Source organism: Peromyscus leucopus, chromosome 15 (genome assembly GCF_004664715.2).
Source record: "Peromyscus leucopus breed LL Stock chromosome 15, UCI_PerLeu_2.1, whole genome shotgun sequence".
NCBI lineage: Eukaryota > Metazoa > Chordata > Mammalia > Rodentia > Cricetidae > Peromyscus > Peromyscus leucopus.
Genome location: NC_051076.1, coordinates 15,631,971 through 15,657,474, shown reverse-complemented (window position 1 = coordinate 15,657,474; position 25,504 = coordinate 15,631,971). Strand labels below are relative to the sequence as shown.

Here is a 25,504-nt window from a genome sequence, read left to right as displayed (position 1 = left end):
AGAAGTGTTAGGAACATTCTTTTTGAAGATGTGATGCTAGGGGGGGTAGGGGTCTAATGAGCCAGGCAAAATCATGGAGAACATTCTAGCTAGTGCCTTTCATTCTGACACGAGTCTCTGGTGCCCAGTAACCAGAATGATTATCCAAAATCAGGGGCCAAGCAGGGTGGGGCCTTAGGGGGTCCCTCTCCATACTCCTAGCACTCCTATGATGAAGTCCTCCACGATCCCACAAAGGAAGTAAATGATGCCATGTACCTAACACTCCCTGGTCTTGTCCTCAGCCCTACTAACATTACAGGGATCGGCCCCTCCCTCCAGCAAGGCTCATTAGGTCAGATGTCGGTGCTGAGGCCACTAGCTCCTCCTGGGACTGACAAAGCTCCCCCCGCCCCTCCACGCTGCAGAGCAGGTGGACAGGGAGGCAGTTCCATCCCTCTGCACTCAGCCTTTCGAGAGCTACTTGAGGCAATTTGTCACCTGGGCTTCAAGCTGCCAGCCAAGGAGGGGAGCGGAGACGACTTTATAATGAGATCTTACGTGGTAATTAAGTGCCGGGCTTTGTTCTAACCTCTCTCTCCTGCCCTGCTTGATCATATCGCCTAGCTGTCAGGCGGCGGCGGCGGCGGCGAACGGGGAGTGTGAGTCACCCTGGGATGACATCCCAGCTACAGGAGGCCGCTGTCTTCTCTGTCCACCCTCCATGCAACCCTGTCTTACTCCGGACTGTGCCACATCTGTCCCTGAACTGGGTTTCAACATCCCCCCCCCCAAGCTACTTCATCTCCTTCTTATAAAAACAGCTCTTTTTAACACTCCAGTGGCAGCAGGCTCTGGGAGCCTTCCCTTCCTCCAGCATGTCCCTTTTCAGAATGCAGACACACACACACCCCCACACACACCCCAGGAGCAGGAGAGTGGGAAGGAAAGGGGGAAGTTAAGACAGAAGGACAGGACGCTGGGCTCACAGGACAGAAAGTGTCTCTGCCCTCTTGCACTCTCTGAAAGAAATCTCAACTTCCTTCCTCAGCCTTCAGCCGCACACGCAGGCAGCAGCATCTGCTGACCCTGATCTGACCTTAAGATATTCAGTCTTAGGCTGGGGAGACGGCTCAGGTGGAAAAGCGCTTGTGCACGTATGAGGACCAGATTCAATTCCTATCGCCCACGTAAAAAAGCCAGACACCGTGCCCTTGCTTGTAACCCCAGCACTGCAGAGGTAGAGACCAGCAGATCCCCGGGGCTTGCTGGTTAACCAGGCCACCCTACTTGGCCAGTTCCAAGCCAGTGAGAGATCCCAGCTCAGTAAACAAGATGGACAGCTCCTAATGAATAATATCAGAGAGCATTCTCTGGCATTTAAACATATATGTACACATATCTACACACACACACACACACACACACACCTTCAATAGTAAGGACAGAGGGTGTAGCTCAGTATTAGAGGGCAAGATGGCAGCCAGTGTCACCCCCAGCACATCGTCAGGATTTGGCCTGAATTTGGTACAGGTCAAAGACCACAGGCAAGAATGGAAATAATTGTATGGGTTCTGGTCCTGCTAGCTGGGCCTCTGTAGAGCACTTCTGGACGGGCCTAGGCTTCCTTCCCTGGGTCAATGCCGGCTTAGATTATTTCGGTGGATGTTTGGGGTGTCTCCAGAAGTCACGGCAGGCCCTCTGCCTCCTGTCCTGGGCTCTATGACAGCCCGCCCCAACTCTGCTTTCTCTCCTGCCTCAGTCACAGGATCACTGCAGCAGGGATAAAGGTCTTCCCCCTGGCGAGGGAGCAAAGAGAGCGCCTAGGCTGTGGTAATTTGGCCAGGACTCCTGGGGAGGAGGCGTGGACCACAGGGTGGGCGTGGTCAGAATTGTGGGCGGAACCCCTAGCGGCGGGCGGGGACTTCCCGAGCCCTGCATTCGAAGGCAGCTTTGGTGCCTGGAGGGAGTGAGGTCGGCCCTGGAGCCCGCGGTGTCGGGGATCCCGCTTGGAAGGTGAACCGCCTTGTAGTTGCAGCGGTCCTGCAACGGGTTCCCTGAGACCGGCGGGGCTCGGACGCGGCTGGACGCGGCTGGACACGGTTGGTGCCACCGTCCCTCTTCCCTCCTCCTGGGTTGGTCCTGGGCCCTTTTAACTCTCCTTCCTACCTGACATCCAGCCCCTAGAAGGCGCACTATTCGGTGCCATGGAAACTGGGGTCCCCTGGTGGTGGATGGAGAGCAGAGCGGGAGAGCTAGCAGAGAGTACATACCCTGTGCCCACCAGGGCAACTCTAGGATTGACAGGTTGCTTGCCCGCTGGTTTTAGGACTATGGATTCCCTAGTGTGTCGCTCACCTTTTGGCCCCACCCTCTAAAAGAAGCAAGTGGCTATCGAGTCACAGCCTTCCTTGGAAAGGGGAGTCTGTCACCATCAATTGAGCTATGGATGCCTTAAAAAGTCACTGGCACTGAAGGCTTTGAACACCCTACGTCGGCAGGAGAGGTAGGCCAACCCAATCGACTCCATGGAGAATATTGCTGGCCCTGAGGCTGTGAAGAAAACGGTCCTGCCTTTGGCGATTACAGCCGTGGCTCTGTTCTGTAAAACCACAGCTATAGTGATGGTCCCTGGGGAGTGATGGTGGCTTGGGGACACCTTGTTGCTGGTTGTCCTGGGAGAGAAGATGTGTTCCCCAGGAAGGTTCCTGAGGGCTTGTGTGGTGACAGCTTCCTCCCAGCTGTGGGTTAGCCCTAGAGTGAGCTAGTGTTTGGAACACATCACTGCAACGCTGTGCACCATGGGCAAGCAGCTAGACTGCAGGGCCATTTACATTGTTGCAGAGGGATGACCCTATCAGTCAAGTGTGCAGCCATGCCTTCCTCCTGCCCAGTGCCTGGAAGAGGGTGTGGGATGCTTACCTGCCGTGGTCACATAAGGCAGCAGGGCTCTGCCGCACACATGTGGCTTGGTCTCTTTCCTCTGTCTTTCCTCAAAGGACACAACTCTGAGTAGTTTGTCCGGGATCTGTATCTAGCTCTTGACTACATTCACCTTATTCCTTGGGGCAGAAATCAATAGTGAGGAACTCCCAGCATGCTAGGTAGAGTCAGGAGGGAATCCTGGGAAGAGAGCCCTGGGTTCTGCTCTGCAAAGTGTTTCCTCGTTCACACTGTGTGGGGTTCTGGGGGTATCCCAGAGTAGGGGCCTAGGTCAAACTTAATTACAGAGTGGCACAAAAAACAGTCCCTATTATAAAAATCAGAATGACCTAGCTCATACATATGGGCTTGATGGTCCTACTGGAAGACACTTCCATCCTAATCCATGGCCCAGGATCACTCCCTTCCAACCTTTGTTGCTCTGAGCAAAGCAAGAAGAGCTTTCTGATTCCACTGTGTGACTGCAAAGCTAATCTTGTCAGGTTTTAGTGTTGTCTGGGGAGGGACGACCTCTCCTGGGGCTGCTGTCTCCACCACAAAGGTTTCTTCGGTAATCTCCTGCATCCTCAGTTTTAGCTCTGCTGGGGAGTAGAATCAGAATCATTCTGTTTGTCCGTGCATGCTGTCAGTCCCATGTAGCAAAAAAATCCCTGAAGTAGCCAGTTCCTGAGCCCAGGTGTGTTTCTTCCATTCTTTGTTTTGTGGAGAAGAATTCAGAGGGTAGATCCACACCTTCAGTCAGATCTTTCTAGTCCCGGTTTCATAGTCTTCGGATGGGTGAACCATGGCTGTGACATGCTCAGCTCTGTGGGACAAGGTTGGGGCATGGCCCCCACAGTTCTGAGTTGTCCAGGTGGTCGGTGGGAAGATAAAACCTGCAACGGTGAGTCCAATTAGAGTGCAGTCGAGGAAAAATCATGGAGTGGCATCTGCTAACTCCAGGAAACAGGGTGTGGGGGCTGGAGGAGGCCGAGAATACTTGGAAGAGCTGGATGTTAAGAAGTTCAACTTAGAAACCAGGCAAGGCCCAGGCCAGGCCGGAGGAGAGCCTGGATCAGGACAAGCAGGGGCTCCTGCAGTCCACCTGCTCACTCCCCTCTGCAGCCCTGCTTCTGCTGCATGTTCCCCCCACCCCCACCCCACCCCCGCACTCCACACACCAGCCCTGCCACACTGGCTTCCTTCATGGTTCTGACCATGCCTTCTCTTTCCCTCCTCTCCCCAGAGCATCTTCTACTTTTTCTTTTAGAGACTGAGTGAAGCCCAGACTATCCTGGAACTCTGTGTGTTCCGGGGGGCTGGCCTTAAAGTCCCCCTCTTACTACCCTGTCTCCCACGGGCCGGGATTAGAGGCAGGTGAGAGTATGTGCACCCAGGTGCAGGTGTGCGTGGAGGCCAGAACAGGCCATGGGATCCCTGGAGCTGGAGTTACAGGTGGTTGTGAGCTGTCAGAGTGAATGGTGGGAGGTAAAATTGGGTGTCTGCAAGGGCAGTCAGTGCTCTTAACTGCTGATCCATCTCCCCAGCCCCTAACTTTACTTTATAATGGTCAGATACTTTGCCCTCCACACACATTAATAATATGGGTAATTGTGATAAATGCATAAGTAGCATTTATGTGGAACCAGGCACTGTTCTAAGGACTTAGTGATTACGCGATGAGTTGGGATTCAGACTCATCAGGCCTGGCTTGAGATCTATTCACTTAAAACCTCTCTGTTACACCCAGGACAAATGACTGGCCCTTTGTCTGGTTCGTGTTCACATTCCTGATGCCACCGCAAGAACCATTACCCAGTGTCGCCAGACCAGTTCTCCATCTGGACTCAGCTTCAATGTCTTAGAGCGCTCTCATAGTCAATAAGTAACTTAATAGCCAATGAGCAAAATGCAGTGTGTGAGATACTGTAAGAGACCCAGAAATCTGAGCTGTTTGTCCCATCCCATTTGCCCTTCATATTCACCCCTCTTTAGAGGAAGGGAAACCCTGAAAGGATTTGAACTCTGCACAAATGTAACAGAGGCCGCACCAAAAGCCACCCCTGGCCCTGAGCTCAGGACCACAAGTTGCTTGGAGATGTGACTCCATCTCCCCATCTCCATCTCCGTAGTGACAAAGCAGTGAATGTGGATCCCTAACATGGACATGCTCAGATGTGCGAGACTGCCACAACACTCCTTTAATTTCTAGAAATCAACTTACTGTGCACTTGAACTCTGGATCTCACTGGGCTGGGATTCACAGTGAATGGGACCCTGGGATTGTCACAATTTCCAGATTTTATGCACCGCCAAGTCCTCAGGGACAGGGGTAGTGAGTGTGTACTGCCCAGTCCTCGGGTCACTCCAGTTATCCCTAAGGGAGGTCTTAGTCTCCCGGCAGCCCTTTCTGTCCTAATGGCACTGGCACTTCACAACACAAAGCTAATTCCCCAGGGCCTGAACCAAGTCCTGTCCTCCTGGGCCCCCAGACCATGTTTCCTCTTCTGTGTCTATGGCCAAGCTGCTCTCTCCCTGGATTTCTCAGCAAAGAGTCTATGTCCGCACCCCAAGGGCCCTGCTTGGGAACCCACAAACTAGCCCTTGGTGTGATTCTGTCACATGTTTGCCAGAGGGTGAGGACCAGAGAAACTGTGAATGGTGGAGGTGGGGGAGGCAGGGTGGGAACACAAGGAAGGGAAAACACGTGTTCTCATCCCAAACGTTAGCAGTCTCCACTCTGAGAGTAAGGTTTGCTTAAAGCCAGGATACGCGTGGAACCATTTTCATCAGTAGGTCAAAGGCCTTCCTCTTCCTCTGCCTTCAAGGTCCCCTGTGACAGGCTTGCAGCTTTGCTTACATGGAGGTGAATGTTCTGCTCCGGGGAGGATTGGCTGGCTCTGACTGCTGTCAGACTTCCTTGGGTAGTTTCAGAGTCCACAAAAACGGGGACATGCTTCTAGTTCGTGGTCACCACTATGCAGATACATCACTCACCCACCCAGTTTGGAGCAACAGAGACCCTTCAAGGATTTGAACATATGCACCTTAATGTTGCTGTCATCCCTGGGATGTTGTGACCTGAAATGTAGGAACTGGGGACAAGGAGACCAAGACTGGTCCACAATCCCCAGTTGGTAGCTGAAGGAGGATTCAAACTCAGATGTGGCGTCTCTGGACCCAGCGATTCTGCTGTGGTCTCATATATCATGGAGGTAACTGTCACCAGCAGACAAGAGTCTGGTCACACTGACTTCCTGCCCCAACCTTGAATGGAGCACAAACACTTCTGATGCCCTGACTTGGCAGACTCCATGTGCATAAACCTGCTGGGGGAACACATGCTTCTCATCAGGGCACATCACCCAGCCCTTGCCTGTCTCGGTCCGATGAAGTCCTCTTTCCTCCTCTGCACCTGGATTCTTAGGCCTGACCTCCCCCTACTTTGGGGCCCAGCTTGGCCTAAGAAGCTTTCTCTTCAAATACTGACTACAGATCCTCCCCAGGACTATTCTCAAGTGTTTTACTATCTCACCTTCAAATTCCCATCCTCTGCAGGTCTGACCTGGGCTTAATAAGATTTCTACTCCCTGTCCGCACCCACCCACCCAATCCCAGCGGCTTCCGATTTACATCACTCTGCAAAGGACTTCTGTTGCTCTAAGCAAATTGTCTGTGTGGTTACCTGCTGCCTTGGACTTCCCATCTCTCCCTGCCCCAGCTCCCTGACCTGGCACTTGCCCAGCTTTCCTGGCAGTTTACTTTGTCCAGTGATACTCGAGGTTTAGCTGAGCTGCATCTGAGGAGGCTGTCCGAGCCTGTGGTGTTAATTTTCTAATTCAGAGCGCCAGTGGCGTAGCCTAAACCTGGCGACAGACAGATCGGAATGTCCGATGCCACGTGAGCTCCCTTCACCCGGGGCTTTTAAGTGTGTCATGCCAGGAGCTAGTTTTGCATAATCACTCAGTGGAAATGATTTCGTTTTGATCAGCTGTTATAAAAGTGTGCTAATGAGTCTATAATAAGCACGCAGAAAGAGCCATTCCAAGCCTAGACCTTTGGGATACTAACACTGGTTTTACAGAGTATCATTTTGTTTGCTTGTTGTTTGGGAGTGCTGGGGACCATTGCCTAAAGATATTAAAGCAAAAGGGAGTCATTGTTATGTAATTTCCCATGAATGGTAAAAGACACGACACACCAACCCGCTCCAGGAAATGTTCCTTTTCTCTGCATTCCTCTTCAGCGGTTTCTCTGGGTGTGCCTTTCTGCTGAGGTGTGGGTACGTGGATGATGCTGTCTCTTTGAGCAAGGCACTGTTGGAGGATTGTACACAGGTCGCTGGTTCTCTGGTTTGCCCCCACCCCCCGACCCCGTGTTACTGGAGGAAGCGGTAACGATTATCCTTGCTATTTTATAGACGATTAAACTGATACTCAAAGAACTTCAGCGCTCGCCCCAGCTCACGCACCTGTTAAATTGTGGAGCTACGATCGAATTTAGCCGCTAGTTTGGTTGGCGTCTTAATTTGGAAAATGCCCCGCATTTCGCAGGCAGTTGGCGCTTCCCAGCAGAGCCCAGCTCCGGTTTTCCCGCTGAGGGCGAGGCGGGCTCCTCCCCTGGTCTCCGCCCAGTGTGTGCCCCCTGCTGGTGTCCAAGAGTACCACCTCTGCAGGACCTGAGAAGTTAATCCCAAACTCTGTTGCCTCCTTCGCTCAGATTAAACCATGGGGCTTTTCCAGCTCTTTCTCATGAGAAATCTCCAGCGAGAGGTGAGAGAATTTGGGGTGAATTCATTAATACAGCTCAAAACCAGTCGTATAGAATTTTGTCCATAAGGCATTCACAGGCGAATGGATTAGTGCCGCACAACCATGAGGCTAAAAGCAGGACTCCCAAAGTCCTGTCCACTAGGATGTGCTCACTGGGCCAGCCCATCAGAATCACCTGGCAGCACGTTAGACCCGCAGGCTCTTTAGCTGTGAAGATAGCTCAGCGGGGAAAGCCCAAGTGTGAGGACCTGAGTTCAAATCCCTAGCACCCCACATCGAAACCAGCAACTGTAACACATCAGCAATCCCATTGCTTCTGCAAGGAGATGGAAGAGACGAGAGAGTCCCAGAAGCTTGGGGGCCAGCTATTCTGGGGTACAGAGTGGCAAACAGCAAAAACATCCTGCCTCAAATAAGGTAGTAGAGGATACCTGAAGTGGTCCTCTGGCCTCTGCATGAGCACTGTGCCATTCTCTCTCTCTCTCTCTCTCTCTCTCTCTCTCTCTCTCTCTCTCTCTCTCTCTCTCTCTCCCTCTCTCTCTCTCTCTGTCTCTCTCTCTCTCTCTCTCTCTCTCTCTCTCTCTCTCTCTCTCTCTCTCTCTCACACACATACAAATTTCTCTTAATTAACAAAAGCACACGCTCTCGGGTTTCCCCAGACCAAATGGATCAGCATCTCCGCCTCCAGGGGACCCCTGTGCACAGCATCTTTGAGGCTCTATATGTTTGGTAGAATTTTCAGGTTTGATTTTGTTTAAAGATCACAACGACAACCTGACAACTGGGCTTGCAACTGGATTCAAATCCCAGCTCCACAATGTACTCTGGGTGAGACATTAGTCAAGGGCGCGACCTCACCAGGCGCTCGTTTAATCATCTAGAAAATGATCTGATGCTCAACTCGTCAGTTCTTCAGCTCTTAGGACACTCCCATCCATATCTGAGACCCAGTGCTTACACACCAACTCCTAACCCTGCCGCCATTCACCCAGCTCTGCTGCTCTGAGATGCCAAACCCTCATGGTGGCCTTACTTCATGCCTCCCATCCCCAGCACCTCCCTCCCCCACCCCATCCTACCCCCCCCACCCCCCAGAAACCCAAAAGACCCCTGAGTTAGCAAGTTCTTGTTCCTTGGAGTGCAGGGAAAAAGTAATTGTCTTGTCCTGGTACTGGGAGCTCAGAAACCAAATGATCGCAGACAGGTCATGAAAAGGACTTCTGGGTCCCCAAGGGAAACATCCACACCACTGTAGTGATTGTCTCTTCCTCCCTGGTGGTGCAAAACAGAAAGGTGACTGAAGGACTTAGAAGTCACCTTCTGCACCAGAGGCTGGGCCAGACATTTCTCAGTCTCTTCAGCCCTCATGTCTTACAGGTCTCAGTTTCAAAAATTATTTAGAACATTTCACTTCCAGTGAAGATTCCATTTAAGGGGACTGGGGGCTCACACCTCTAATCCCAGCACCTGAGAGGCAGGAAGACTTTGAGTTCAAGGCCAACCTGGGCTGCACAGTGAGACGTTGTCTCAGAAAGCCAAACATCAAGATGAGTAAGAACAAATATAAGGACAGTTATATGAATGAAATGCCATAATGAAACTCATTGCTTTTGTATGCTAACTTTAAACTTTAATTTAAAAAAAAAAAGCCCAACACCAAAAGCCAAAGAAAGAAGTGAAATCACACATAGCAGAGACCTGCTGAAAGGAAAGTGATGCACAGTGCAGGAAAATGTGTGTAATGTTTTCTAGTTATTCTCTCTTAGGAAAGCAAACGCTGTGTCTCCTGATTCATTAATTTTTTTTTTATTTTTTATTTTTTTGCTACCACGGCTGTGATGAGATTCCTACGGTCTCCGGAGTTTTTGAACAACCCGCAATCCACTGCCCCTAGAATGAGAAGAACTTATTAGATGTTCCTGGTGTTAGGATGGGACACAGCGACTGTGGCTTCCAAACGCTAATGGGATGAATATTGCTGGGGCGCTGGGGTCGTGCTAGGAACGGTGGGGGATCGAGTATGAACAAAACCCAGTCCTTGCCTCATGACTTACAGCCTAGCAGGAAAGGTGTAATGTAATGAAATGCTGCCATGGAGATGGAGCCAGAATATCAAGGGAGGGGGGTGAACGTGCCTGGAGAGATGTCAGGACTGCTTTGAGATAGCCTTTGGAGGGAGGATGGGGTGGGATGAGCCAATGAGACATAGACATGCACTCGGAGCTTGGGGACCAGGCTAAGCAGAGACGCGGAGGCCGAGGGGAGGCCAAATTCTAAGACTGAAGGTGAAGTCAGACGCAGGGCCGTGACAGCAGACAGTGTAGAGGTGATGAGGACAGTTGGCTGGGTCGAATTACCTCTGTAAAACGACAGTTCAAGCCTGACGTGTCCCCTCTAGGTAGCTCTTCTAGAAGGCCTGTAGTCTGAGGTAGGGACCCTGGAGCCACCCTGAAGAGTTCTGGTTTGCGGGCCTAAGGACTCATCGAGGACTTTTCTAGTCAATGCTGTCTTCTGGGAAGCTCTCTCCAGTAGCATGCATGTGTTAGAGACATGTGGTAAGGATGCGTGTGTTAGGGTCACACACTGTTAGATTTTTTGTCAGAGTGATAACATACCTGAGCTAATCTGTAAGGGGGAAGGTTTCAAAGCTTTAATCCATAGTCACTTGGCCTGTTGGTCTGAGGCCTATGGCAGCGTAGTAGTCATGGAAGCACACATGGCCTATCTTACAACATCAAAAGCAGAAGGAAGGACAGGAGGGGCCGAGAGTCTCAATATCCCCTTCAAGGACACACAGCTACAGTACCTTAACCTACCTCATTACACCCCTCCTAAAGGTTGTACCATCCCCCAAGAGCGCCAGAAGCTGGGGGCTAAGACTTAACACATGGGCCTCTGGTGATATTTAAGATCCAAACCATAACTCAATGGGAGATAAGCGGGGCAGTCACTGGTCATCTAAGGCAGTGGGCCTTGAGTTGAGGCGGGCAGTGGAACTCCACAGTGAAACTGCTCAAGTTCCCAGCTGCTGATGCTGGCTTCTTGGGGAATCTGTGCTGACCTCACCCACTTTGTAAGATTTCTGAGGAGAGACCAAGGGGATAGCTGCTCTGAACAAGCTGAGGCCAGTCCCATCCAAGGGACCAAGAGAAGCACACAAATCTCTCATCCGCTGGGCAGCCATCCCTGCAGGGCCAGGAGGAGCGAGGCAGGCCCGAGAGAGAGCTGGGTGCAAATGGGTACATCCATTCAGCAAACATTTACCGTAAGCCAGAGAGAACAAAGCACTAGATGGCATCGAGGAGGAAATTCTAATCTACAAAAAGGGTTGCAGGTGGCTTTTTAAGTACAGCCCAGGGAGCCTGGTGGCAGTTTGGGAGTGCATCTTTGCAGAGGTCTAGTATTAGGCCTGTGGCTTTGAAAGAAGGTGGGGAATTTCTAGCCTCCCAGGAGTTCCACCCTCCCACCCCCCAGAACCCCCGAGACTGGGAACTCAGCGCTCCTCATGCCGTCCCTCCCCCCTCCCCCCTGCAGCCCCCGCAACCCCTGCACACGGAACAAAGATTACAGATAAGTGGGAAAGTTCTTGCTGGGCTAGACATAACAGACGTGCTTTGTATTGAGGAATCATAAACATTTAGAGAGGCAAAGGCAAACAGACCCTAATGAGAACAGCGAACATCAGTAAATAAATCACTCTCCTGAGCTCACAGCATCCCTAGAAAACTAATGTGCTAATCTCGGAGTCCTGTTTGGAGAGTAGTTGTCCAGTGTTGGGCATTCACCTGCTGGGCCAATCCCAAAGGATCTAGAGTGGGTGGGGCTGAGGAGTATGAGAGCCGTACCATTCCCAGCTCTCAGGAACAGGCAGTCTGCTCCCAGCTGTGGAGATGGTGCCTCTGGCAATCATGATGGAATGAGTGAGCCATCCTCTACCCATATCAGCCTCAGCCTGAAGAGTTGGATCCCCTCACAGCAGCACAGAGTGGGGCTACCTCTTGGCTGTGCTGATGAGCTCTCCTGTGCCGAACCCCCCCCCCCCCCCCCCCCCCCCCACCCCACCCACCCCAACACACACAAGTTCAAGTTCAGACCGGAAGAGGGCAGCAGCAGACCCAGGGCTGGAGCCTGGCCTTCCTATTTCTCTTAGGAACGGGAACAAGGAAAAGCTGGCTGCTGTGCGAAGTGACTCCTGAACTGAAGGAGAAATAAGGGACCTGGAGACAGTGTGCTGAGGGCACACCTGAGTAGCACACCCTTGTGTGGATGCCAGGACGCATGGTGTGTGGACATACAGAGGGCAGGCAGCTGGTCTGGAAGAGCTGGGAAGCCTGAGGACTGAAGGTGCTGGGGGATGGTTTGTAGAGATGGTTCATGGGGATGGAAGAAGGAAAAGTGCCAGTAGACAGGCCACAGAGAATGAAGAGAAGGAACCAGAGACAATAAGCTTCAAGGACCCACCTCCAGTGACTCACTCCCTCCAACTAGGACTCACCTCCCAAAGCTTCTAGAGCTCCCTAAAACAGTACCACTCGCTGGAGGGGCCAGCTATTCAAATAAGAGCCCAAGGAAGTCACTTCAGATTCAAGTTATGACTCCACCAAATGGGCAACCCTTGGTTGTCCATTGCAGTCCAAAGCATTTCTGGGTCCGCAGTTTCTCCAGCATTCTGTCTATAAGCCTGCATCCCGTACTCACACTGGGAATTAGTCCACAGGTTATTACTATGTGAAGTTTGGAGAAACTCTCTGAGGCACCTATTTGCAAATGATTTTTGGTTTTCTTTTAATTTTTTAAGCTTATTTGTTTGTTTGTTTGTTTATTTATTTATTTATTTATTTATTATGTATATACAGTATTCTGCCTGCATGCCAGAAGAGGGCACCAGATCTCATTGCAGATGGTTGTGAGCCACCATGTGGTTGCTGGAAATTGAACTCAGAACCTCTGGAAGAGCAGTCAGTGCTTTTAACCTCTAAGCCATCTCTCCAGCCCAAATTTTGGTTTTCTGTATAGCGAGCCTTCCATGCTTGGTGCTCCAGTGGCGCCCCAGGTTTGGACCTGGTACTTACCAGAGGAAACATTCTTTCCACAGCGTGTCTTGTGGACATAGCTAGCCTGGGACTCAGCTCAGACCCCGGGGCCTTGCCAACGATCCATTACTGGTGTGATTTTCTAAGGATCATGTATTCAATTAAAACAAGGGCTTCCCTGGCTCAGCCTGAGGCATTCGATAACTAACTGTGGTGTCAGGGGAGCAGCAGCACCCCCAAAATAAAAGCCTGTGGATTTGCTGCCGATACCAGGGCCCATAACTCAGATTGCTTCAGCAGGCAGCTTTTCTACTCAGGCAATTAAGAAAGGAACCTGCTCTCTTAATGGCTGGGATTAACTCCAAATGAAGGCAGCTGAAACGAAAGGGATGCTGACCTTCTCTCTCTGGCCCGATTATCTTAATTAACACTGCATGGCAGGGTTTGGAGGCCAGCATTGATTGCTTTATTCCTGTTTGTCCCCCTCAGAGCCCTAGACACAAGTTAACCCGGCCATAATAATCAAACCCAATCAAAACCCAATACTCAACGGTCTTCCAGCCTTCTCGCCAGAGCTGCTTCCTGCAAGGGAAACGCGGGGTGTGTGACTTAGAGGGGATCCTTAGACCCACATTTCTCAAAGCATGGCCTGAGAACGGCTTGCATCAAAGGAGCCTGGGATACAGTTTTAAAACGCTACTTTCAACAGCCTCCAGGCCTGTGGAATCTGCTGGAGTGCCAGTAGCACGTTTTAGCTTGTTAAATTGGTGGGTTTTTTTTTTTTTTTTTTGAGATAGAGCCTTACATTGCTCAGGCTGGCCTTGAACTTGCTATGTAGCCAAGGATGAACTTGAGCCCCTCATCCTCCTCCTTCTCACTTCCAACTACTGGGATTACAGCCAGAGGAGCAGGTGTTCAAACTGTTAGAGCCCCGAGTCACCTACGGAGAGCTAACAACTCCAGGTGCCCATGCCTCACTCTACTAGGGATGGCCAACCTTTTAACATTGCAACATAGCATCAAGAACCTTGTGATCAAGTTACAAAAAAAAAAATCAGCAAAACTCTCATATTTTTAAAGTATAAGTTTACAATTCTGTGTTGGGCAGCATTCCTGACCATCTTTGGCTGCATGGGACCTGTGGGCTGAATGCTAGAGATGCCTGCTAGGTCAACTAAAACCAGCCTTTCTCTGCTGGGACCCAGGCTCAGACCCCAGATAATTTCAAGGTGTTGGCAAATTCAACAACTATTGATTTATGCCAATGACTCTTGGGCCTGAGTGTAGATAAAATTTTCACACCTGTTAAGAATACAGATTTCTGAGGGTACCCCTCCCCTATCTGTAAGTGTCTCACTGAATAGGCCTACGGAAACACCAGATCTCACAGATCTCAAGACTCTACCGTGATTCTAATAAGTAACCAGGTTGAGGACTGTTCATCTTGGTCAGTCTCTAAGAGAAACATAAGGACACTGAGGCTGGAGAGAGGACCCTGGCCTTCCCCCATCCCTGAAGCTGGGTCTGCCTGGCTGTTCCCAAGTCCATCCTACTGTTCGGTGCAGGGGGTAAAACTGTTTATACAACCGAAATCCCCCTTCCGTAACCGAACTGGCGCTGTCTGTTCAGCTATAATGCGTGTCTCAAAATGTGCACTAGTTCCTAAGAAAACTGACATTAGGCAATGATACCGATACATTTGGGAAGATTATTGGTTTATTAGAGAACTTGACTGGGGATATGGTTCAGTGGAAAACTCTTGCCTAACATGCCCAAGGCCATAGATTCAATCAACAGCAACAAAACAAAACAAAAAGCCCTGGTATTAGAAATGCCTAGTTCATTTTTTCTTGTATGCAATTTCTTAAATCCAAAGATAGAAAAGTGCACCAAGCTGAACTAAGCCACCTAAAGTAGACAAAATGCACCCTGGTGTCTGTCAGCCGCCTCGCTCTCCATGTGTTTTGAGCCTCAGGCATCTACAGTTGGCATTAAAATCTTCCCCCTGGTACCAGTTAGTCCTACCGTTTCATAATAATTTGGCAACTGCAGCCCTTCTGGTGCTCACTTCCACCATCAAACCTCAGGTCTTTTCCAAAGCCAAGCACCATGTCTACCGAAGTATTAATGGGTCACTCGTTCATTTAACTGAGCTCACCACATACCATTTTTATTTCATTCCTGTCCTTTGTCTCCTTTTTTTCCCTATAAAGCCTGGAAGCAGAGTGTATGATTTTTGAGGTGGTTTTTGTTTTTGTTTGAGATAAGATTTAACTATGGAATCTAGTTTTGAACTCTCGATTCTCTGCCTCCTTCTCTCAGGTTCTGGGATTACAGGCATGCACCACCACACCTAGCTGAAGGGCAATGACTTGTCTTGAGCAGGTGTTCATGGTGGGTGGAGGACCGAACCCAGGACCTTACGCTTGCTCGACATCTATGACCAGGGAATGTGTATGTCACCAGAGACTCCTAACTACGGAAGTTACTGTCTGTGTTTCTTTTTCTCATCTGGATAATGAGTCATGGATACATTGTCCCTTAAGTTTAGTCCACTCTTCTTCCTTCCTCCCTCTACTCTTGGCAAGCGCTAGAGGGCAGCCTCCTCTGATGGGGTTGAAGGGATTTCCTGAAGGTTAGGGCTGAACTCCTGGACCTAGAGAGAAGCAAGTGGCCATGGCTCTCATGCTTCCCTTGGGCTCTCCCCCCACGTGCAGGACCGTTTGCCCCTCTGACCTCAGACACTCAGGGGTGCGGCTTCAGTCACTTGCCTGTCTCTGTCGTCTCCCTCATGCCCACACCACTCAGTTCTCACGGCCCCACCTCTGCTGTGTGGACTCCTTCCTGTACGCTCATCATTCAGAAGTTGGAGTCTGGAGAGCTTGGCAGTCTGGTGCTCATCTTTAGTTCGGCTCGCCTTGTTGGGGTTGGATGTCGTTACTTCCACACATTAGAGCTTCTGGCTTCCATCACAGAACAAACACTTGCTGGTTCCCCTCCCACGCTCTCAGCATGAGCCTCTAACCTCATCTGATGCTTAGCTGGCTCCCCTGCTCCCCTCTCCTGTCAGCCACTTTAACCAGAGATCTGCTTCAGAGGTAAAAATGGAATCATCCCACCCTTTTATATCTCTTAAAGATGTAGGTCTGCATGATATCTTTGTAATTAGAACTTGGGTCCAGTGAGTTGTTTGAAATCTGCTTGCTCAGTTGGTTTCATCTTCCTTGCTTTAATTTTAGCTTCTCTTGTGGATTCGGAAATTGAAATATATCTTGAGATATATGTTATTTAGGCCTGTCACTCATTACCAGAAATTCAAGGTCATCTAGTTCAGCAGTCGTACCTGGGGACCAACACTGATCCCATCAAAAGTCAGAATTGAAATGAAGAAATTCAACCGTGCTTCTCTGAGCGGGCATCCTCACACTTGTGTCTCTGAGGGAATGTCTCCATCCGGTTACATGAGATGAGAAATCAGCCCGATGTTTGGGGAAGATAACAGCTGCAAAGCCTTCGGTGACTTGGGGACCACACTAGCTCTTTCCTGCACCTTCTTGTACCCCAGCACCATGTTTATCTTAGAGTCACTTAAAAACCCTTATTCTTGGAGTCGGAGTTTCTGTTCTCTTTTCGTCTAGAACAGAGGCCAGCAGTCTGTGTTTAGACTGCACAGCCTAACGCATTTACCATCTAGCCCCTTACAGACAGTGTTTCCACCCCCAATCTATGAACCGTGGTGGGTGGTTGTATGTGTACTGAAGGTCCTCTAGATCACATGAAAACAGGCAGGCTCAGGGAGGCTGATGTGCTCTGAGTCCGGGTGCAGCATTAGGTTTGTGATGCCAGTGGAGGATAAGGTCACAGAACTGTCACCAGAGTTTCAAAGTACTCAAAACCTCAGAGCCTGTGAAGAAGCTATGCACAGTGTCATGTGCCTGCAGCCTCAATGCTTGGGGACAGGATGCTGAAGAGAGAGGAAGATCCTGAGAGCTTGTTGGCCAGCTGGGCAAGTCAGAACAGTGTGCTTCCCATTCTGTGAGGGCCCTGTCCCAAGGCAGCAAGGCAGAACACGACAGAGGAAGACACCCAACATCCTGCCCTGGCCTCTGCAAGCATGCACATGGGTGTGCACATCCTTACACTCACTTGCATGCACTATACAGACAAAGCACAAAAAACAAACCATACAAGGGCTACTATAGTAGGTTGTCCACTGTGGTCTGACTGTGTGTGTAGCAGAGCACCATGGCATCCTCAGGTGTGGGCAATGAGGCTATAGTCTTGCATGCTTTGGAGGCCACACTAGGTCCCACTTCCTACTGGAAGACGTGAAAAAAGGATACGTAAAGTTTGATGTGGGAGCTTCCCACTGCTGCTTGTTTTTCTACTTGGGTCCCAAGCCTGGCTTGCCCATTCTTTTCTCCACTGAAGCGCATCTTCAGAGTCTTCATTTTGGGTACCACACAAAAGACTTATGTTTCACGCTGGATTCCTTCATCTGCCTTTCGGGGTCCTACCAGCTTCTAGAATCATAGTCTTGGGGCTGCACATCAGGAGAGCTGGAGCGTCGCTTAAGGTCCATTTCAGCAGCTGCCTCTTATATCATCTCTCGAGCTGTCCACCTCTCTCCCTGTAGATTCCAGTCTGCTCTCTCTAGACTTGCTATGTCAGCCGGGACTCATGTTTGGTGATGACCAGAGCCGTGGGGGGACTGTTCTGGGTCTAAATGTTGAATACACACTTGAAGCTGACAGCCGAGCCGCATGATGGCTAGTCTAGGCCGGGTAAACAGGAATCCGCAAGGAGAGAGATGACCGGCTCAAGGGATGATACAAGAGGCCAGTGACCCTTTAAAGGCACAGCCTCGGTGACCTGACTTCTTCCCACTAAGCCCCACCCCCTAAAGGCTCCACTGCCTCCCAGTGGTGTCCTAGGATGACAATTAATCCTTCAACACCGGGGCCAGTCCCCACTTTCTAGAATACAGACCCTTTCAACAGAGGCTCTTGGTAAGAGCCATTGATAACAAGTGAGGTGTGTTCCAAAGATGGGGGATGTTTGGCAGGAGTCTGGTGGAAGATCCACCTCAGCTCCCCTCCTCATCTCTTTCCCTAAACCTGTCCTTCAAAGCCCACCAAACACAGCTCTTCCCCCAGAGAGGCTCAGGACTGATGCCACAGGATAGATATAGATATAGATATAGATATAGATATAGATATAGATATAGATATAGATATAGATAAGATATAATATAAAAATATAATATAGATGATATAGATATAGATGATATAGATATAGATATAGATATAGATATAGATATAGATATAGATATATAGATATAGATATAGATAGATAAAGATATATCCTGTGGCATCCCAGAAAACAGACTCATGGTTCTTCCCTTTCTTCTTCTCCCTGTCTGCTCTCTACGGGGCAGGGGGATTACCCAGGAGTCTTTACCCATTAAACCTGGGCTTTCATTTGGTCTGATTCGGTTTGTTGCGATGGCAGAGAGGCCTTCAGGAGGCCTAAAACTTATCAGGGGAGCCATGCACATGGAAGGTGTCTTAGTTGTTGTTCTATTGCCATGAAGAGACACCATGACCACAGTAACTCTTAGAAAGTAATTTAATTGGGGCTGCTTACAGTTCCAGAGGCTTAGTCCATTATCATCATGGTGGAAACATGGTGTCAGGCACGGCGCTGGAGAAGTAGTTGAGAGTTATATACTGATCCACAGGTCAAGAGAGACTGACTGGGCCTGGCATGTGATTTCGAGACCTCAAAGCCCTCTCCCAGTCATACACTTCCTCCACCATATTCCTCCTAATCCTTCTAATCATTTCAAAGAGTTCTACTCTCTGGTGACTAAACGTTCAAATATCTCAGCTTATGGGGGCCGTTCTTACTCAGACCACCACAGAACACACTGAGCTTTCTGAGATCCTTGTTAATTTTTTTCTGTCCTCACACAGCACCTATGCTTGGAAAACATGACAGTCACACCTGTGAGACACCCTTTGCTACGGAGGCACGTGGATGGATAGTGAGCTCCCTGCACCAAACTTCAGCAGGTGGGTGCATTTCTGTTTGTTATTACATTCTCACACAGTCTTGTATGTGTCCAGTATGCAGGGGCTGCCTAGTCCACTTAATTCAACTAACCAAATCTGATTCTTTAGGAAGACACAAAAAGTACTCAGGGCCTATATGATGATGTGCTCAGATCTTTGAGGATGGGCTAGAGTCTGGCTAGAATGCAGTAGAGAAATCAGTGTGGTTTTTTTTTTTTTTTATCTGTTCACCAGCTGTGGTTCTGGGGTTCAGAATGGGGAATGTCTGGATGAACAGAAGTAAAAGTGCCTCTCTCCCTTGTGATTTTCTACTTCCCTCAGCAACTCTGGAACTAATGAGCAAACACCGAATCGGTAACAGTTTTGTTGTTTGCTGTTTTTGGGGTGCTGGGAGGAAACCTAGAACCTGGCAATACTAGTCAAGTACCCTACCACTGAGCTACCTCCCCAGCTTGCAGTATCTTTAAAGTACTGGCGCCCTGTGTGTAAAATATGCACTATCAAGCATTTGAGAAGAAGAGTGAGTGCTTTTGTTCCACCCAGCAGAATGTTTGTGGCATCAGTTGATCCAAGGGCTCCAAGGGAAGAGCCCCATCACACCGGAAACCCTCAAGTGCTGAGGACCCAGGGGCAGATCCTTGGGCTGTGATGTGTTTCTAGTCTTCTCTTTCCCCATAGGTCATGGCGGATCAACTTGACCTCCTCTTAGGCGTGATCTTCATGGCCAGCCCCATGCTGGGAATGTCTCCCTGTTCTTCTGATGGCCAGATAGCCTTATTTCGCTTCTGTAACCTCACCCAGATCCCCTGGGTCCTCGACACCACTGAGAGGCTCCTGCTCAGCTTCAACTATATCAGTGTGGTCAATGCGACATCATTCCCATTCCTGAAGCAGCTCCTGCTGCTGGAGCTGGGAACCCAGTTTACACCCATGACCATTGGCCGGGAGGCCTTCAGAAACCTGCCCAATCTTAGGATCTTGGACCTGGGCCAAAATAAGATTGAAGTCTTGAATCCAGATGCGTTTCAGGGACTGCCCCATCTCTTCGAACTTCGACTTTTTTCCTGTGGCCTCTCCAGTGTTGTCCTAAGAGATGGCTACTTCAGGAATCTGAATTCACTAGCTCGCTTAGACCTATCTGGCAACCAGATTTACAGCCTTCATCTCCATTCTTCATTTCAGGAATTGAATTCCTTAAAGGCCATAGATTTTTCTCTCAATGAAATCCTCACTCTATGTGAGGATGAACTCAAGCCCCTGCAGGGCAAAGCACTCTCCTTCTTTGGCCTCAAATCAGCTAGCCTGTTCAGCAGAGTCTCTGTGGACTGGGAGACATGCAGGAACCCATTCAGAGACATGTGGCTGGAAACTCTAGATCTTTCTAGCAATGGCTGGACAGTGGACATCACAGGGAACTTCAGCAACATCATCTCGGGGAGCCGGGTTTCCTCTTTGATGCTTACGTACCACATAATGGGGTCTGGCTTTGGCTTCCAGAACATGAAGGACCCTGACCAGGACACATTTGCTGGCCTGGCTAGAAGTTCGGTGATATTCCTGGACATCTCCCATGGTTATATCTTCTCCTTGAATTCCAGGGTGTTTGAAACGCTGAAAGATTTGAAGATTCTGGACCTTGCCTTTAATAAGATAAACAAGATCACAGACAACGCATTTCATGGACTTGACAATCTCCAGGTTCTCAATATATCATATAATCTTTTGGGAGAACTTTATAATTCTAACTTCTATGGGCTACCTAGAGTGGCCTACATTGACCTTCAAAACAACCACATTGGGATCATTCAATCCCAAACATTCAGATTCCTGGAAAAATTACAAACCTTGGATCTCCGTGATAATGCTCTTAAAACCATTAATTTCATTCCAAGCATACTGACCGTCTTCCTGGGTGGCAATAAGCTGACCAGTTTGCCACACGTTCGCTTCACAGCCAACTTCATCCAGTTATCTGAGAACAGGCTAGAAAATCTGTCTGACCTCTACTTCCTCCTGCGAATTCCCCAGCTCCAGACTCTCATCCTGAATCAGAATCGTCTTTCTTCCTGCAAGGCAGTCGACACCCCTTCAGAGAACCTGAGCTTGGAACGGCTTTTCCTTGCAGAGAACATGCTGCAGCTTGCCTGGGAGACTGGCCTCTGTTGGGATGTTTTTAGAGGCCTTTTCCGCCTCCAGATCCTATATCTGAACAGTAACTATCTTAATTTCCTTCCACCTGGAATATTTAACGATCTGGTTTCCCTGCGGTGGCTCAGTCTTGGCGCTAACAGGCTGACCTCTCTCTCTCCTGGCAGTTTACCTGCTAATTTAGAGATTCTTGATATATCTAGAAATCAGCTTTTTCTCCTGATCCTGGGTTGTTTGCTTCACTTAGCATCTTGGACATAACTCATAACGAGTTTGTCTGCCAATGTGAACTTAGCCGTTTTATCATCTGGCTCAACCAAACCAATGTCACCCTGCTTGGCTCTCCTGCAGATGTATACTGCATGTACCCTGACTCGCTGTTAGGGACCTCCCTTTACGACATCTCCACCAAGGACTGTGATGAAGAGGAACCTTGGGGTCCCTAAAGTTTTTCCTTTTCATCCTGTGCACCGTCACTTTGACTCTGCTCCTCGTCACCACCCTCATAGTCGTAAAGTTCCGGGGGGCTTGTTTCCTGTGTTATAAGACCATCCAGAAGTTGGTGTTCAAGGACAAGGTCCAGAGTTCGGAACCTAGTGGATACAGATATGATGCCTATTTTTGCTTCAGTGGCAAAGACTTTGAATGGGCACAGAACGCTTTGCTCAAACACCTGGATGCTCAGTATAGTTCCTGCAACAGACTCAGGCTGTGCTTTGAAGAAAGAGACTTCATCCCAGGGGAAAACCACATCTCCAACATCCACGCAGCTGTCTGGGGCAGCAGAAAGACTGTGTGTCTAGTGAGCAGACAATTCCTCAAGGATGGCTGGTGCCTGGAAGCCTTCAGGTATGCCCAGAGTCGGTGCCTGTCTGACCTCAAGAATGTTCTCATCGTGGTGGTGGTGGGGTCCCTGTCTCAGTATCAGCTGATGAAACATGAGACTATCAGAGGGTTTCTGCAAAAACGGCAGTACTTGAGGTGGCCCGAGGACCTCCAGGATGTTGGCTGGTTTCTCAGTAAACTCTCTGGGCACATACTCAAGGAAGAAAAGGGAGAGAAGAGAAGCAATACCCTTCCGTTGCAAACTGTAACAACCATTTCCTAGTGGAAGGAACCCTTTACAAGCACACAACTTTGTATGCATACACTATTTGGGGATCCTTCCCAGGGGTTGTTTTCTGACTATGAGAGCATCGGCAATCTCTTAATTTCCATGTCAACAGGTGTTTTGTGTCACTGACTTCCAAATGGAAATTAACAGGTCCAGAAAACTGCAGTTGCTTCTGAAGGGGCCCACTCACCATCAATTTCCTTTCAGGCCCGATGATACTGTTTCCTCCCATTCTAGTGCATCCTGGATGCAATCGCAGCCTCCTAGGTGGTGAGGACACCTTGGAGCAGTGACAGGTGGCTTCACGCTCTCTGTGCTGTTCAGTTCAAGAGCAGGCTGCTGGATAACCCTGAGTTCTTGACCCTGCAGAGCATGGACAGAGGAGACGGGGCCTTGTCTGGCCATAGAAACGAGGCCAGTGCTGAGGACTGCTGTCGTCGCTCTCCCTCAGTGAGAAGAAGTTGGAGGGCAGCGGTCCCATTGCTGTGGCCACAGCACACTTCCTTCCTGTTGTGACCCCGCAGGTCCAGCGTTTGTGGGTCATGGCCATCTTCTGACTTGGACCTCTCGCCTGATGCTCACACCCTTTCACGACTTAGCACCAGCCTGACCTTTGTGTTTTCTTCCCTACAACTATACACCAGCTGTTGTGTCCGCCACACAAGTGTGAGAAGGATGTGGACGTCACACACTGGTCTCGTACTGCTTCTGCGCTTTCTTAGCTGGGTAACTCGAGCATTCTATGTCATGCCTGGGCCTCGGCTTTCTCTCCTGTAGGCCTAACAGTATCTACCTCATAAGTATGCGGCAACCGCTCACTGGCCAAGAATGTCATGACTTCTCTGATAGTTTTCCTAATTGCCCTAGTGACCAGAGGAGAAGACTCACATTCAAAGGCCCCTGGAGGCTGCATTGATTTTTTTTTTTTTTTGAGTTTGTATTTTTTTAATCCTAAAAAGGGATTTTTGTGTACTCTGCCTTCTAATCATCTTTGTACATTTATTAATGGAGCAGTTTTTCTGCAGAAATGTTAAGGAACTTTAGACCAAAGAACTTGTGTCCCAAATACTCTTGCCTGTCATTCAAACTCCTTCACACTCAGTGTCCTGCGAGGCCAGCTGTGGGAGCGTGAATGCACAGGGGGACTCGCCACCTAAATGTCACTCTTGGAGCCTCACGGGGGCAGACACATGCACCTCAGACTCTTTGCACTTCTTAGCCATGTGTCTGAGCATACCCTGCAGTCGGCATTATACTTGTCATTATACAAACATACATCCCACTCCACCTCTTCTTTCTGGAATGTTCTCCCCATATCTTCCCATCCATTCTACACATTCTTTGAAATCCAGTCCATAAAGACCCCGTGAATCCTTCCAACGCCAAGTCCTCCGCCCTTTCTTCTCTGGACACTCTCGGTACGACATCTGTTCTTTCTCGCCTAGGACTTACCCCTCGCTGCCCCTCTGGACCACAGACTCCATGAGGAAAGTTTGCCCCGTGCTCCCAGCCCCACCCTCACTAGTCACAGCATCGCATACGGCTTAGGGACCACGTGGGAGTCTTCCGCCTGTCGCCTCCTGCCCTGGCTTCTTCCTCCACTAATTCCCACCAGGGCCGTTTCCCTACAGTAGCATGACTGCTTCTTCGTGGTGGCCTCGGATTTCTGTCACTGAAATGTATGCCTGTGATGTGTTTGGCGTGTGTGTGTGTGTGTGAGGATACCCCAACTGGGAGCCCTGGTGGCCAGCCCTTTTCTGTTTACCTGTGTGTGCTGGGCCAAGGGTGGGACCTGGTCCACAGTAAGTTCTTAATAAATACCCAAGGGTCTGATGACGCCCACTTTCTTATGTGTCCGTATAGTTGTCTTGTGCTCTTAGACCTCCAGGGAGGGGTAGGGCAGGGCTAGGCTGTGACAGTGACATCTAGAGAGAAACGGAAGGCAGGTGAAGGTCGAAGATGCCACAGGCTCCGGGAGGCACTGGGCTTCATCTTGTGGTGTGGCACATCTGGAACAGCCAAGAGTGGTGCTGGGACTGAGGAACGGGTGTGTGGGGGCAGGAACACAGCCCTGGGCTAATCACAGAGAATCCGCTCTTTTGGTCCCTGTTCTAAGGGGCACAGCAAAACCAGACCCCAGCCTTCCAGACAGTTACAGCCACAGCTCCTAAAGACGGAGGTAGATGAGGCTGGGCTGGTTCGGTCTCACCACTCTGCTGTCTGTCAGCCTTGGCTGCAGGGACACACTACAGGGACAGCCATGATACTCAGCAGGTCTCGGCAGAGCCTCTCCCTGGAACGAGGCGGCAACGAGCAGCTAAAGAGGAGGAGATGAGGAAAAGTGTAGACACGCGCAGCTCCGCAACTCTGCCTGCTTCTGAATTACTCAGAAAAGTGTGGCTTTTCTCTTTTTCTTTCTACTCTCTCTAATCTAAGCATGCTTTCCCTGGCACTTTGGTCTTCCTTTTTTTTTTTTTTTTTTTCTGGAGCCCCCCTCTAGGCCACATGGTCTGTCTGCCTGACCTCCCTGCCGGCTTCACTCACATGACATGGCTTTCCCCTTTTTTCTTCTCCAGTCTACTCCCCCCAGCATCTGCTGAAGTACACACCCTGCCTGCCCTGGGGTTTTTATTTGTTTGTTTGGTTTGTTTTGAAGTTAAACTCTAACAAAATTGTTTTCAAGCTTTAAAAAAAAAAAAAAAAAAAGGACTCTACTGCTCAGCAAGAAAATTGAAGGGCGTTTGTTCTCTTTAGTCACTAGAGAAATATAAATCAAAACCACATTGGTGTGGCGCTACCCACCCACCAACATGACGAAAATCAAGATGCCTGGCAGTACCAAATTGTGAACAAGACATGGAACAATGGCTTGGTTGATGTTGAATATGTAAATTAGCATCTTTTCAGAAATCCAGTTGTCATTTCCTGGTAGTGTTGAATCCATACGTGTCCCCCGCATACTAGAAACATGTACATAGTCCACCAGATGCTTTATCAGCATTATTTACAATAGCCAATACAGGAAGCAACTTTCTTGTCCATTAACCATAAAAGAACAGACTGTGGCCATTAAGAAACATGGACACTTCAATGATTGCAGCAATTCATAACCACAGGCGCCAATCTCACAGAAATGCTGGCAGTGGAGCATAATGATTATGTATGAAAAGACAGCACCCAGCTGATCGTGTTGACAGCAGTCACCTTTGAGGCATATGGACGGGACTTCTGAGATACTGGGTAGGCTCCATGTCTTGACCTGGGCAGCGATGACCAAGGGTGTATAGTTTGTGGCAATGTAGTTTCTGTGCACCCCTGGATCTGTTCACTTTTGTCCAAGGTTGTATTCTGCAGTTTAAAGTCAAAGAAGCTTAGGAAACAGGGACATTTTTTTTTATCATGTCTGTAGAATAGATGAGAAAATGCCTCATCCCCCAAACACTTCAGTTTTGTTGGGAAGGT

At 49.5% G+C, this 25,504-nt stretch overlaps 1 protein-coding gene across 1 annotated transcript; it reads left to right on the top strand.

The window, feature by feature from the left end:
• Positions 1 to 1,909: 1,909 nt before the first annotated feature.
• Positions 1,910 to 24,519, top strand: Tlr5 (toll like receptor 5). The gene is given in 5 exon segments (XM_028894572.2): positions 1,910 to 2,081; positions 18,682 to 18,780; positions 19,459 to 21,136; positions 21,139 to 21,357; positions 21,360 to 24,519. Coding segments are annotated over 3 exon segments (2,571 nt in total). The 5' UTR covers positions 1,910 to 2,081; positions 18,682 to 18,780; positions 19,459 to 19,461; the 3' UTR covers positions 22,037 to 24,519.
• Positions 24,520 to 25,504: the final 985 nt, after the last annotated feature.